We start from the raw sequence: 12,051 nt of genomic DNA, 5'->3' as shown, positions 1-12,051 counted from the left end.
CTCAAATACTCACTCACACGCGCGCATAAGCGGCACATATAGTTTCCTAAGCACGTGCACAACACACGCGCAGATAAGCATCAGTATGTATTTAATTGCACTGAGCTGCTGAGCTTCTCCCTCTCTCTCTCCCCCTTCCCCCAACCTTTGCGCCTTGTGTTGTTGCTGCTGCACACGCTCATCCTCAGCAGCACAGCACCAAGTCCCACCCCATCCCCACCTCTTTTTCTCTCTCCCCCATCGTCAGAACATGTCGACCGTCAACACAGAGGGCATGCTAGAGTGGTGCTTGGGTATCCAGTACGCCCTGCGCACCATTGGCGCGTACCTTCAGCTCGGCTTTTCCCTCGGGGCGGTGCAGGCACGCCACGCCTGCGTGCCGTACCAGCTCGTCGCGTACAAGGCGACGTGTGCGTGGCGCTACAACATCGCCGCACCAGAGGACGGACCGATCTACCTCGAGGGGCCCGACGCCGAGAGCTCGACACAGACGTCGACTGGTCAAACTACCAAAAGCATCGCCCCGCTGTGCGCGCAGGCGAGCGGCGCCGTCGACCCAGTACTTTTCCTGGCAGAGCTGCTGGCCAAGTTCGACTCACTCGCCGCCATCACACACGGCGAGGCGGTCGACGTGCGGCTGCTCCAGCGATTCATGCATCAGGACATTCTTGTTTGTAAGCAGCGCCACGCGCAGATCGCCGCCGGCGTGGCGGTTCCGAGTAAGAGCAGCCACGCTAGTGAGGAGAGCATTGTCTTTCGTCTTTCCGAGACCGACGCCACGTATGCCTCGGTGGTGGCAGCCGGGCACCCAACCACCATCACGTACCGCGACTTGGTTATCCTCATAACGCTGCTCAGTGAGGCCATCGCGTGGGACCTCCTGTGGATCCACGAAGGACAAGACCGACAAAGGGCACAACAGCAGTCAAAGATAGCCGACGCCGCGCCAGCAGCACCGGTGCTGCCGCCGCCGCCGCGCCCGACTGAGGCGGACTGTCTCGCGCTCATGCTGCCCAACTCGGTGGAATACAACGCGGTGTGGATGGCCGCAGCGCGGAGTGGGCCGCTGCACACCCTCCTCGACGTTCTCTACCGCAACAGCAACAGCGAGCAGCCCAAGACAGAGCGTGGCACCTACCGCCCTTGCCGGACTGCGCTGCTGAACACGAATCTGGCGAGCAACACCATGCTCTACCACGCGATGGAGTGCTCGGGAAGCGTCATGATAGTGATGGACGTCGCCTACGTGCCTCTTCTCTTCTGCAGCCGAACGAGTGACGACGCCGACGCCGAGGGCGTGACGTCAAAACTCGAGCTGCACGTGCCGCCTCATGTGAAGCGCATCTACCTCTGGCGCAGCACCAACGCTGCGGGGCAGCCCGTATCCAGTGCCATGACAACGGAAATGGAGGAGCTTCTGCGGGCCTTTAACGCAAGCGCCTACGGCGACGCCAAGTCGCTGAAGGCAGCGAACCCGTCTGCCGGCGACAGTTTTGTGGCCCCGCCATCCACGCCGCCGCTGGATCTCTACGACGTGGTGAAGCCTTTCTTGTTGCGCGCGCAAGCCAACCCGGACTTCACGGTAGGCGAGATGCGCCATACCTACCTCATCAGCAGCCCGCGCGTGCGCCTACTCATGCACGTCATCCTTTCCCGCCCGCCGCCGTCGTGGAAGTCGATGCTGGCCCTGGGCAAACCTTCCTCCGCCAAGAATGGCGGTGCGGAACCGTACGCGACAGCCGCCGGCTCAGTCAAAAGTCGAAAGCAGCTGCAGCACTACAAGACCAAGATGGTCTCCATCCTTTCTCGCCTGCTTCGCCGGTTCCACCACACGCAGCCGATCCTCTTTATCTACACCTCCGGCACATCGGGCTTGCCCAAGGCCGCACGGTTCAGCCACCTGCGCTTCTTCGCGACCGGCTTCCTCTCCCGCGTCTTGTACTACCGTGATAAGATTGCCGAGACCGTTGTGCAGCAGATGAACGAGGTCGACTACGTGGCCGCGCACCCGGCAGCAGCTGGAGCAGCGTCAGCACCTGGGCTGCCACAACAGCAGCAGCAGTCTTCCTCTTCTCCTCACACCTCCCTCACACAGCTGCACGCGTCCGGCAAGCGGGAAACACCAGAAGAAAAGACGGACAAGGTTGGCATGCCTAGCGTCGCGAGCAGCATCCAATACCACTGCCCGACTGTGCCGCACGTATTCGGCATCGAGTCCCTGGACTTCACGTGCCGCGAGCGCAACATCGTCGAGGCAGCCCTTTTTGCCCTCTGGAGCGCCTCCCTGTGGTGCCTTCGCCTCTTCGCGGCAGTCCTCGGGCTGGAATACTTCGTCGCCTCCGCGGTGGAGCAGCGGCTCTACACGCCGGCGCAGCTCGCCGCCATCGAGAACGAGCGCCGCCTCATCACATTGTATAACTGCCTGCCCATGTGTCATACCGTCGGCAGCGTCTTCTGCCTTGGCCATCTCTTGCACGCATTGGAGGAGCAGCAGCATGCTTGGGCACAAATACGCCGTTGTGCGCCTCGCCACACCCGCCTCGCCGCCACCGTGCCCACCGTGCGCATGATTATCCGCACCAAGTTCAGCGCCTCGCAGTTCCGCAAGGACCTGCAGCGCTACCACGTCACGGTTGTCCAGTACATCGGCGAGGTCTTGCGGTACGCTGTGCTGTACGAGCGCAGCCACTCCCCCGTCCAGGCCGCGCCGCCCTCCTCTGGCGCGACGGCGGAGACGGCGGCGACGACGACGGAGATGGATGCATTGGCGGTGCTGAACCGCACGGCATGGCGGGTGCCGTACGCCTTCGGCAATGGACTGCGCCAGGACATCTGGCTCGAGTGCATGCGTCGCCTGAACATCGCGCACCCGGTTGAGTTCTACAGCTCCACCGAGGGCAACATTTTTCTCTTGAACCTGTTTGGCATGCCGGGCATCGTGGGACACATCCCGCGCTTCCCGCGCCCGATCGAGTGGCTCAGTATGCAGTACATCCCCCTCTTCCCATTCCGTGTGTTGCGGTTCAATGAGGAGACGCAACAGGTATACCGCGACCCCAAGACGGGGTACTGCTCGCACTGCGACGTCGGCGAGGTGGGCGAGGTGGTGGGCGAGGTGATCGAGGGCTTCGACGTGTTCGCGCTCCGCCGCTTTGATGGATACCACAAGGCCCACCACGCCGCTGCTGCTGCCGACGGCGCCTCCATCGGCAACAGCAGCGGCGGCACGAAGGCGAAGTCGACGGCGCCAGCCGACCAGGAAGAGGATGAGGCGGCTCGGGAGAGCAAGGTCGCTCGCCATGTGCTGTGGCCGCATCAAAACGACTGCTACTTCCTCTCTGGCGACCTCATTCGAATGGACCGCTTCGGCTTCTGCACATTCGTCGACCGCATCGGTGACACCTTCCGCTGGAAGGGTGAGAACGTCAGCACGCTTGAGGTGTCCAACGCCCTCAACTCCATCCACACAACGCGCGTCGGGGTACAGGAAGCCGTCGTGTACGGTGTGGAGCTGCCAGGGCGTGAGGGGCGAGCTGGTATGGCCATGCTGAGCCTGCAGCCGCGGCACCTGCGCTCGTCCTCGGACGGTTGCAGCAGCACGAGCCCCAGCTCGCCGTCGTCCCGGTTGCCGGCCCCGTCGCGGCCGCAGTCCCTCACCCTCGCCGAGGAGCGTCGCTTTCTCCAGGATGACCTGTACGGATTTCTCACTGGCAAAGTGCGGCGCAACGGTGATGGGACGGAGAATCAGGCGATGCTTCCGGCCTCCTCGATTCCGCTATTTCTGCGCATGCATGATCTGGTGGCGGGCGACAGCCAAGACGGTGACAACGGGGTCATCTCCTCCGAGGTGCGGTTGAACAAGCACGCTGTGGCCGAGGACGCCACACAGACGTCTACGTTCAAGTACAAGAAAGGCATCCTCATCAATCAGGGCTACGAGTTCGACGGGAGCTCGACGACTTGCGCGGAGGTGCCAGCAAGTGCGTGGGGCAACAGTGTCACTGGCGACGACGACGCGACGACGACGCCGTACGTGCGCGTCTACGTACTTGTGTCCAATCAGGCGGCGCTGAAGGAGTTGGCGTTGCCGCCGGTGGGCTCGAAGGGTGCCAGCGGCGCCCCACACGCCACCGGCTACGTCCCGCTAACAACCGCGACTCGTGCCATTCTCGGCGCGAACATGGAAAAGTGCGGCTGGTAAAATCAAGCAAACGCATCTCTCCCTCTCACACAAGCACGATGTTTACGGCTGTGGCAGTGATGAGTGCGGGTGGCACATCGGAGTGTGTGTGCGCGCGTGTGTGGTGTCGCGCGCTCTCTCTCCGACTTAGCAAAAAGAGGTCGATGACGTGATGTGGGAAGCAGAACGCCGATCAGCGGGGGAGAGGGTCGCCATGCACGTGTTATGTGTCTACGTTTGCCTCTGCATTTATGCGTGTGTGTGTGTGTGTATGTGTGCAGGGGAGAGATCGGCTGATGTGTATAGCAGTGTGAGGTGGCGTCATGTGCATCAGTGCTTGTCCCATCGGCAACGAATGCGTCTCCTCACCAAAAACAGATCTCTTCCTTACCCTCCCCCTCCCTTAGCGCCTCCACACCACGCCGCGCCCGTTCGCTTTTCTTCTCCGGTACTGCCTCTCTCTGTCTATTCTCGTCTCGGTGTGTGCACGGGGGCCTGTTGTGGTTTTCGCGCGGGCGTGAGGGAAGAGGGTGCCCTTTGGAGGCCCACTACACACAGGCAGCACACGAACTTCCGAGCAAAAAGAGAGACGCCGATATCCGACGGCGCGGATCTGCATATGAGCGTGCAAGTCTGGGCTGTGTGTGTGTGTGTGTGTTACCCTGTTGTGCGCCGGTTGCCTTCAGTGCCTTCCTCATCGAACAGAACAACGATAATCGCACCCGTGCGCGTGCGCGCGCTTTACCCAGCCGCTTCCCACCATCACCTCCTCTCCAGTCTGTGCCACCCACACCAACGTATTTGCAACACAAGCTGACGCTAGCCTCCCTTCCCATGCACTTCGTAGTTGGGGATCGACTGCGACACAAGGCGGATACGTTGCTGTCTCTCGACCCTCAAGGTGATCCTTCCACACTGGCGGTGAGGGCAATACGTGAGCGCGTGCGCGCAAGGAAGATTCCTCGGGCAGCGTCTGCCTCGGCCCCTTCCCCCATGTCCTTTCCTCATACCTGATGATGCCGGCCACCTCCGTGCGTGGTATCTCAGGGCCCAGTGCCTCCACTCTCTGTGAAGGAGGAAGCCAACGCAGCCCTCTTATCCCTCCTAATACTGAACGACTTGTGGTGAGTGGCAGGGTCAGGCCCTGGATGGTGTGGCATCGGGGCGACCAACGACAATGAGCACGCTCACATCACCCGTATGGTGGGCGAAGTGTCATCGTGACTGGAGCGTATCCCACCACCCGGCCCTCACACTGCCCGCTGGTGGAGGGAGCCTCGGACACCTCGAGGGGGAGGCACCGGGTAGCGGCTGGCATGATGGGAGCGGGAGTGAGGTGGGTGGGTGGGGTAGCGTTTGCGACAGGAGCCGTGCTCCGATGATTGAGTCGGCTTATGGCTGTAACGGGCGTGTCCACCGCTGCTTCGCACCAGGTGTTGGGGAATGTGGCAGGGCCGGGGGGGAGAGTGACCTCATGTTGTATTGCAGAAAGTAGTCGCGCTGAAGATACAATTCTTCGCTCCTATGTTTCTCGATCTCTGGCGGACATGTCTGATGTCGCTGGGAGCACTGCTCTCGTGCTCCTCCACATACACACACACGCGCGCGCCAATAGCGATGCATGCATGCTATCCCACTCCTCTGTTTCTCTGCCTTCTCCCCCTCGTGTGCCGTCGGCAACGTCTGCGCAGTCCCTCCCCCCTCCGTCTACATATCTGCGCGCTCAGCTTGCTCACGCTCGCCTGTTTTCTCACTCCTCGCATCGCAGCAGCAGCATATACATACACACACAGATGCGACCAAAAATGACCGCCCCGCTCACTATCAAGGACAACAACAAGTGCTTGAACGTGCACGTCGGCAGCACGATCGAGATTCACCTGAAGGGCAACCCTACCACTGGCTACATGTGGACGCGTGCCGGTTTTGGGGGCAAGGAGATGCTTAGCGATGAGCACCTGGAGGTCGTCTCCAAGTACACGCCGACACCAGTCTCGGGTCCTATGGTGGGGGTTGGTGGCTCCTACACGGTGCTCGTGAAACCGCTGAGAAAGGGCCATCACACGATGGAGTTGGTCTACATGCGCCCTTTCGAGGGACTCAAGCCAGAGAACGAGAGGTACACGTTGCACCTCGACGTGGAGTAGACAATGACAAAGGAAGAAAGCGGAGGAACAACACGACGTGTGTGTGTGTGTCTGTGCGCCCCCAGCTTCACGTCGCGATGCGCCCGTGATCTCGGCCTTCTCCTCCAGGACTGTCATTGCCCACGTCTCCCTCACTCCCTCATCCTGATCTGCCTCCGCATATACCTCTGTTTGACGTGCATCATGCTGCCAGCGAATGTTAAGGCGGAGAAGACGGCGGTGCAGTCGTGCTCTTGATAGAGCGAGTATAAAGGATTGACTTACGGCCCTCATGCCTTCACACATGTGCACAACTGGTGCATATGTGGGCCTACACGCACACACACCTCCCAGGCACGTCACGTTACATCATGTCCGTCGATCGCTGTTTTCGTTCGGTCCTTGTTGCCTCGTCGCCCTAACCCTGTTCTACGCCCGCCCACCGGCCCATCAGCCCACACACCTGGCTAGCTCCTCTTCTATTCTACCTTTCAGCTTCAGATGCGGTGCTTCCTCCTCCCTCTTTCACACATATATGCGCATGCACTTGCGTTCTTCTCTGTCGTAGCGCTGCGCTACAGCGACGACGACAACAAATTCATTCTAGCGCACTTACTGTACCTTCTCTTGTCTTTTCCGTGACCCTGATTTGCCGTAGAGAAACGCGAACCTATCAACGCTGACAACGAGGTAAACGCACACGCACAGACACGGGGCGTATGCGGCATGCACCGGCCCCATCCCCTCATCACCCGCTCATACTTCTACACGATCTCTCGCTTTCCTTTTTTTTTCGTGCGCTCGTCCGTGCGTGTGTGTGTGCGTAATCCCCTCTCGTTGCGGGTACTCCGGAGCGTGTGCCCGCGTTGACGCAGTGCGCCGGTGCGCTCGTCTGTGCGTTTCTTTTTTTTTTCGCTTTTCATCGCTTATTTCACGTCTCTCGCCCTTGCTATCAATCCGAGCACCGAAGCCCCCCGCCCAGCCTCTCGGGGAGGGGGAGGGGTGTGGAGGCACAGTCGTGCAGATTCTTCCAGCCCCTGCCCCCCTCACCCACCGCCTCCTTTGCCAACGTTGTCGGTCCTCTTGCGCTTGCTCCACAGGAGGAAAGGGCCTCCAGGTCGTGTGTCGTAGTGCCACGAGGGCAACAGGCACGGCGCCGCAGTGTCTCGTCGTGCGCCGGACTCACCCATGCGCCAACGTAGGCACCAACACGCATAGATGAGCGCGTGGTGGGAGGCGATAAGAAGAAATGAGAAAAATGCCCCCATCCTGTTGAGCATTCTACGCTTCCTCTGCCTCCCTCTTCCCTCTCTCTCGGCGACAGCGGACTGTGTGCAAGCGAGTCCCTCCATGCCAGCATGCCGCAAAGGAAGCGATAGATTTATAGACGGGCACACACACACACACACGCACGCACATACACGCGCATCTCTTGGTGCACCACTGGACACTCCCCCAACCACTCCGCCCGCCCCTCTGCCAACACGAGCGAGCCTGTTTGTGGATTGAGTGCGTGTTCACGCGCTGTTGCTCCGCACATCGACAGCAGAGTCTCCAACGAGACGGCGGAGCCTTCCTCCGCCCGCCCGCCTCTCTCTCCCCCTCCTTACCTCCTCGCCAAAATGCATTTGCGAATAGGTAGCTTCAACGTGTGCTGCTACCACGACTGCACCAATGCAGCAGCGATTCACGCAGAGCTGAAGCGACGCCACATCGATGCCGCCGTCGTGGACCATGCCTTTCTGATCTCGCCGCTGCAACTAGCCGTGGCGCTGTTTCGGGTGGAGGCGAGTGCGGACATGTTGGCAACCCTGTTATCGTCCACCATTTCTCCTCCCCTCGCGGAGGCATCTTCGCCGTCGTCAGCGTCGACAAGTGCGTCACCATCACTGCCGCCGCTGCTGCAGCAGCAAACGACCCGTCGAGTTTCGAACAGTCGTCAAATTTTTGCTGCTCTGTCTCTCTCACACAACTTGGACCGCATTCTGCAGGTGCTCCCCCCCGGGCCGCAGACAACTAGCGTGGTGATTATCTACAAGCGTTCGGGCAGCGCGCGTGCTGCTGCCGTGTCCTTTGCAGACGATGTGGGGGCTGGCAGCGCGGTAGCATCTACGGTGCAGGACGGCAAGGACCTCGATGCCACCATTCACGCCTGTGTGCAGCTGACGAACAGCGCCGCACAGGCGCACACGTTTGCGCTCATCACGGAGCCCTTCTGGACCGGTGCTGCCTTTGCGTTTGCCGATGTGTCGAAGGTGGCCCTCTTCTACGGCATCTCAGAGTCCATGCTCCTCGCCGCCCAGCGCAGCATGACCCGTGCCGACGTGCGTCGCGTGTGCGTCGGCGCGGAGTCGCAGGAGGCGCAGGCGCAGGCGCTCCGGTGGCACGCATTGGAAGTCTGCGTGACGACGCTGCTGTCTGCGTGCACGGCATAGAGCGGGTAGCAGGCAGGAGGCATGCTGATGGCACATCCAAGGTTGTGCCTAAGTAGACACGCACACACGTAGGGAGTATAGCGCATGGATAGAAACGTCATGGGAAGTTATATGCGCAGTAACAGCCAACGTGGAAGAGAGAAGAGCAAGAGCGGGAGACGCACTCACACACACGCAGATCTATATATATATATATATACATACTTTTGTGTGTGTATGTGTGTGAAGCGTTCGTGGGCTGTATGCGAGAGACTCGCCGTGCCGACACATGGCACCTCTGTGCCTTCGTGTTTCTCCTTCCTATGCATGCGCACATACACACATTTTTTTAACGTTGGATGCCATCCGCTGTATACGCGACTCCGCAGGGTGCCGCTTTTGGCAGAGCGAGTCGTGCCGAGTGCCACAACGCCCGGTATCGACCCACATGCACTGGAGGTGTGAAGAGACCTGCAAGCAGACGCTCGACAAAGACGGACGCGGCAAGCAGTATATCACGTCGTGCAGGCGCCCCTTGCCTCTCCATCTCTCCGCGTTCCCCCTCTCCTGCTCGTCCTCCGTCAACATATGCCTGTCGTGTACGACAACGTCAAAGAAGCGAGGAAAGAGGCCGAAACAAAATAAACACGAAAAACGTCCACACGCCAGCGGACGCGCAGAGGCGGTCATGAGCGCACGCGGCGAGCTCTCTCGCTCTGCCTGTCTTGACTGCGCCAAAGGCTGGAAATGCGCTCGCTGAAGAGCCCAAGTCGAAGCATCGCTGAGTGAGAGAGAAGACGGAATAAAAGACGGGCATCGCTTCCACTGCCGTGTCGGCGCACCGCCGCGCATGTGGAACCACGCTCACGCTTCGCAAGCATACAAGGTTGAACCGCAACCAGAAGACGAAAGACAATGATGACCAGCGGCGCCTCTCTCGACGGTGGCGATACCGCATACCTCGGCGACGGTCATCGCAGCAATCAAGATGTATGTGACAGCTCCTCGACCTCCTTCCCACTTCAAGTGAAGTGGGTGGACGCAGCGACGGGTGTAGGTGCCTTTGCGACTCGCCTCTGCCAGGCAGGCGACCGCGTTCTCTGGGAAGCTCCGTCGGTGTTTGCGCAGTCTTACAAGACGTGGAACACGTGTCCAGCTGAGACGCAAAGCCACGCGGCCGAACCGGTCTTTGCCAAAGACGTCAGCAAGACGGTTGATGAGGGAGCGATGGAAGTCTACGGCGCCGTGCAGCATGAGCCCTGTGCAATGGACAGCTCTCCACGGCAGAAACTAGGTCATTGCACCCCCTCTGTCTCCACCGACGATGTTGAACAGGGCAGCTGCGATAGCCGTATGTCTGAAGAGGGTGCTGCGACAGACGAGCAACTGCAGTGTGTGCGGTGCTGCTTTGGATGTGGGGCACCGCTGCTAGCGTTCTTGCGGGAGGAGTGCAACCGGCTGGACGGCTTGTTGCAGGAGCTGGAGCGGAGCAGCGACGTAGAGCCCGGCGCCACCTCGCCGAGGGGCATAAACGACGGCATTACCCCATCGACGTGGGAGCTGATCCACCATGCAAATGTGCAGCATCTCGCGCAGGCGCCCGGGGAAACACCTACGGATGCACCCCTGTCAGCGCGCTATGTCCAGACGGCTGTCGAGGCAGCCGCCACCGCTGGAAGCCCACGACCGTACGTGACGGAGGTGGATGTGGTAGGGCGGCATCACTGCGTATACTTCTGTACGCCTGCCTGCGAGACGCACAGTCTCATCGAGGAGGGAAAGCGCTTTGTTCTGACCTCGCCGCAGCACGGTCATCCGCCCATGAACGGCGCCGCACTTGAAGGCGCAGAGGATGGTATGCCCTCCGCCGTGGCTGCTGTGTTGGCTTCAACGGCGCCGCCGTCAGCACAGGCGCCACTCGTCTCGCTGCTCCGCTATCCCACTGCTGATGCCATCGTCACCTTTGCGCAACACCCGCCATCGGTTGCCCTGCGGCTGGGGGCGTGGCCGACGCGGCTTGACGCGCTCTCCTCCCTTCACTCCGTCGCCCGTCGCTGCAACGAGCGGGTTTGGCTGCTAGCTCTTCTTCTCGCTAAACGTCTACGCTTCACGCTGGCCTCGGCACCCGTGTCGAGTACACCTCTGCCGAAACCGCAGCGCTTTGTGGCGTGGTTGGAGGACGCCGTCGCCCCGAGCTTCCGCAGCCGGCTGGAGGGCATGTTGGCGAGCTACGCTGAGGGCGCCATGCAGCTCCTCTCCGTGGAGCAGCGAGCGTTGCTGAGGTTCAGCTGGCACCTACTGACATGGTGGTGGCTCCTCTGCTGCGCAGAGGAGTACATGGCAATGGTGATCACAGCCTCAAGCGTGAGCGGTACAGGCTCTACATGGTTGTCGTCGTCTGATCCGCGTCACCCACCGCTGAAGCGCCTGTGGCCGTCGCCCTCTGCGACTACCAGCGAGGCGCAGGCTCTGAAGTGGGTCACCGAGGCCATCGCCGTGGCGCAGTCTACAGCCTTTCCCCTCCAGCTGTACCTGCAGCTGTATTGGCTGACGAACGCGAATGCCCACATGTACGTCGTCGCCAGCCCTCTCTACACATTGTGGTGTCGGTGGCTGCGAAGCAAGGCTGAGGGCAGCGACGCGGCAGGCACTGACGAATTTAAGGTGGCTAGCAGCGAAGACGGCACCACCGCACAGGCGGCGAGCTCGGTCATGCTGCTCGAGCGCCTCTGCAAACTCTTTCACACGAGCAACACGGGAAGGGCAGACGCCGCAGTAGGGGCAAAGGCAGCGCGGAGCCCCGGTGTGGAGAACTCCCTGCATGCCACTGGTGTGGCCCTCTACAATGTCGCCACGAAACTCAACCACAGTTGTGTGCCAAACGTCTTCTTTCAGCCCACCATGGGGCCTGTGGCGGCGTCGGTAGTGGCGCTGCGAGCGATCGAAGCCGGTGAGCAGCTCTTCACCAGCTACATCCGTGTCGAAGACTTTGGGGAGCACACATGTGCCACCGCCGCCGCCGCGCGGCGGCGCTACCTGAAGGACTACTACGGCTTTGAGTGTCGGTGCCCTGTGTGTGCGCTCGCAGTGTCAGAGACGGGGATCATACATGATAAAGCGGTTTCGGCGTAACCCCTCTTCTCTTCATGACGCAGAAGGCAGGTGACACAGGGTAGCATGGTAGCAGGGCGGCATGCGAGCCCCCCGCTGCAGCACCTTCTCACGGCTTTCGGCAACCGCGGCCTCCACTCCTCAGGGAAGAGAAGGGAGGCACGCGGAAGTGGGAGCTGGGCAGTTCAACGCCCTCCGCTGCTGGCGCCCTATGGAGAGG

General features: G+C 60.9%; 4 protein-coding genes across 4 annotated transcripts; all 4 read left to right on the top strand.

The window, feature by feature from the left end:
- Nucleotides 1-250: 250 nt before the first annotated feature.
- On the top strand, nt 251-4,201 carry LDBPK_241850 (fatty acid transporter protein-like protein; the record flags this gene model as incomplete). Its single annotated transcript, XM_003861227.1, has 1 exon — nt 251-4,201. The coding sequence occupies one exon, from the start codon at nt 251-253 to the stop codon at nt 4,199-4,201; it is 3,951 nt and encodes a 1,316-aa protein (XP_003861275.1).
- A 1,772-nt stretch (nt 4,202-5,973) lies between these two features.
- On the top strand, nt 5,974-6,327 carry LDBPK_241840 (inhibitor of cysteine peptidase; the record flags this gene model as incomplete). Its single annotated transcript, XM_003861226.1, has 1 exon — nt 5,974-6,327. The coding sequence occupies one exon, from the start codon at nt 5,974-5,976 to the stop codon at nt 6,325-6,327; it is 354 nt and encodes a 117-aa protein (XP_003861274.1).
- Nucleotides 6,328-7,928: 1,601 nt separating this feature from the next.
- Nucleotides 7,929-8,741, top strand: LDBPK_241830 (hypothetical protein, conserved; the record flags this gene model as incomplete). The annotated part of the gene is made up of 1 exon (XM_003861225.1): nt 7,929-8,741. The coding sequence occupies one exon, from the start codon at nt 7,929-7,931 to the stop codon at nt 8,739-8,741; it is 813 nt and encodes a 270-aa protein (XP_003861273.1).
- An 894-nt stretch (nt 8,742-9,635) lies between these two features.
- On the top strand, nt 9,636-11,852 carry LDBPK_241820 (hypothetical protein, conserved; the record flags this gene model as incomplete). Its single annotated transcript, XM_003861224.1, has 1 exon — nt 9,636-11,852. The coding sequence occupies one exon, from the start codon at nt 9,636-9,638 to the stop codon at nt 11,850-11,852; it is 2,217 nt and encodes a 738-aa protein (XP_003861272.1).
- Between the last annotated feature and the right edge of the window lie 199 nt (nt 11,853-12,051).

This window comes from Leishmania donovani, chromosome 24 (genome assembly GCF_000227135.1).
Source record: "Leishmania donovani BPK282A1 complete genome, chromosome 24".
NCBI classification, from domain to species: Eukaryota; Euglenozoa; class Kinetoplastea; order Trypanosomatida; family Trypanosomatidae; genus Leishmania; species Leishmania donovani.
Note: the sequence above shows the minus strand (reverse complement) of the source record. Positions and strands in the feature narration are given on the sequence as shown.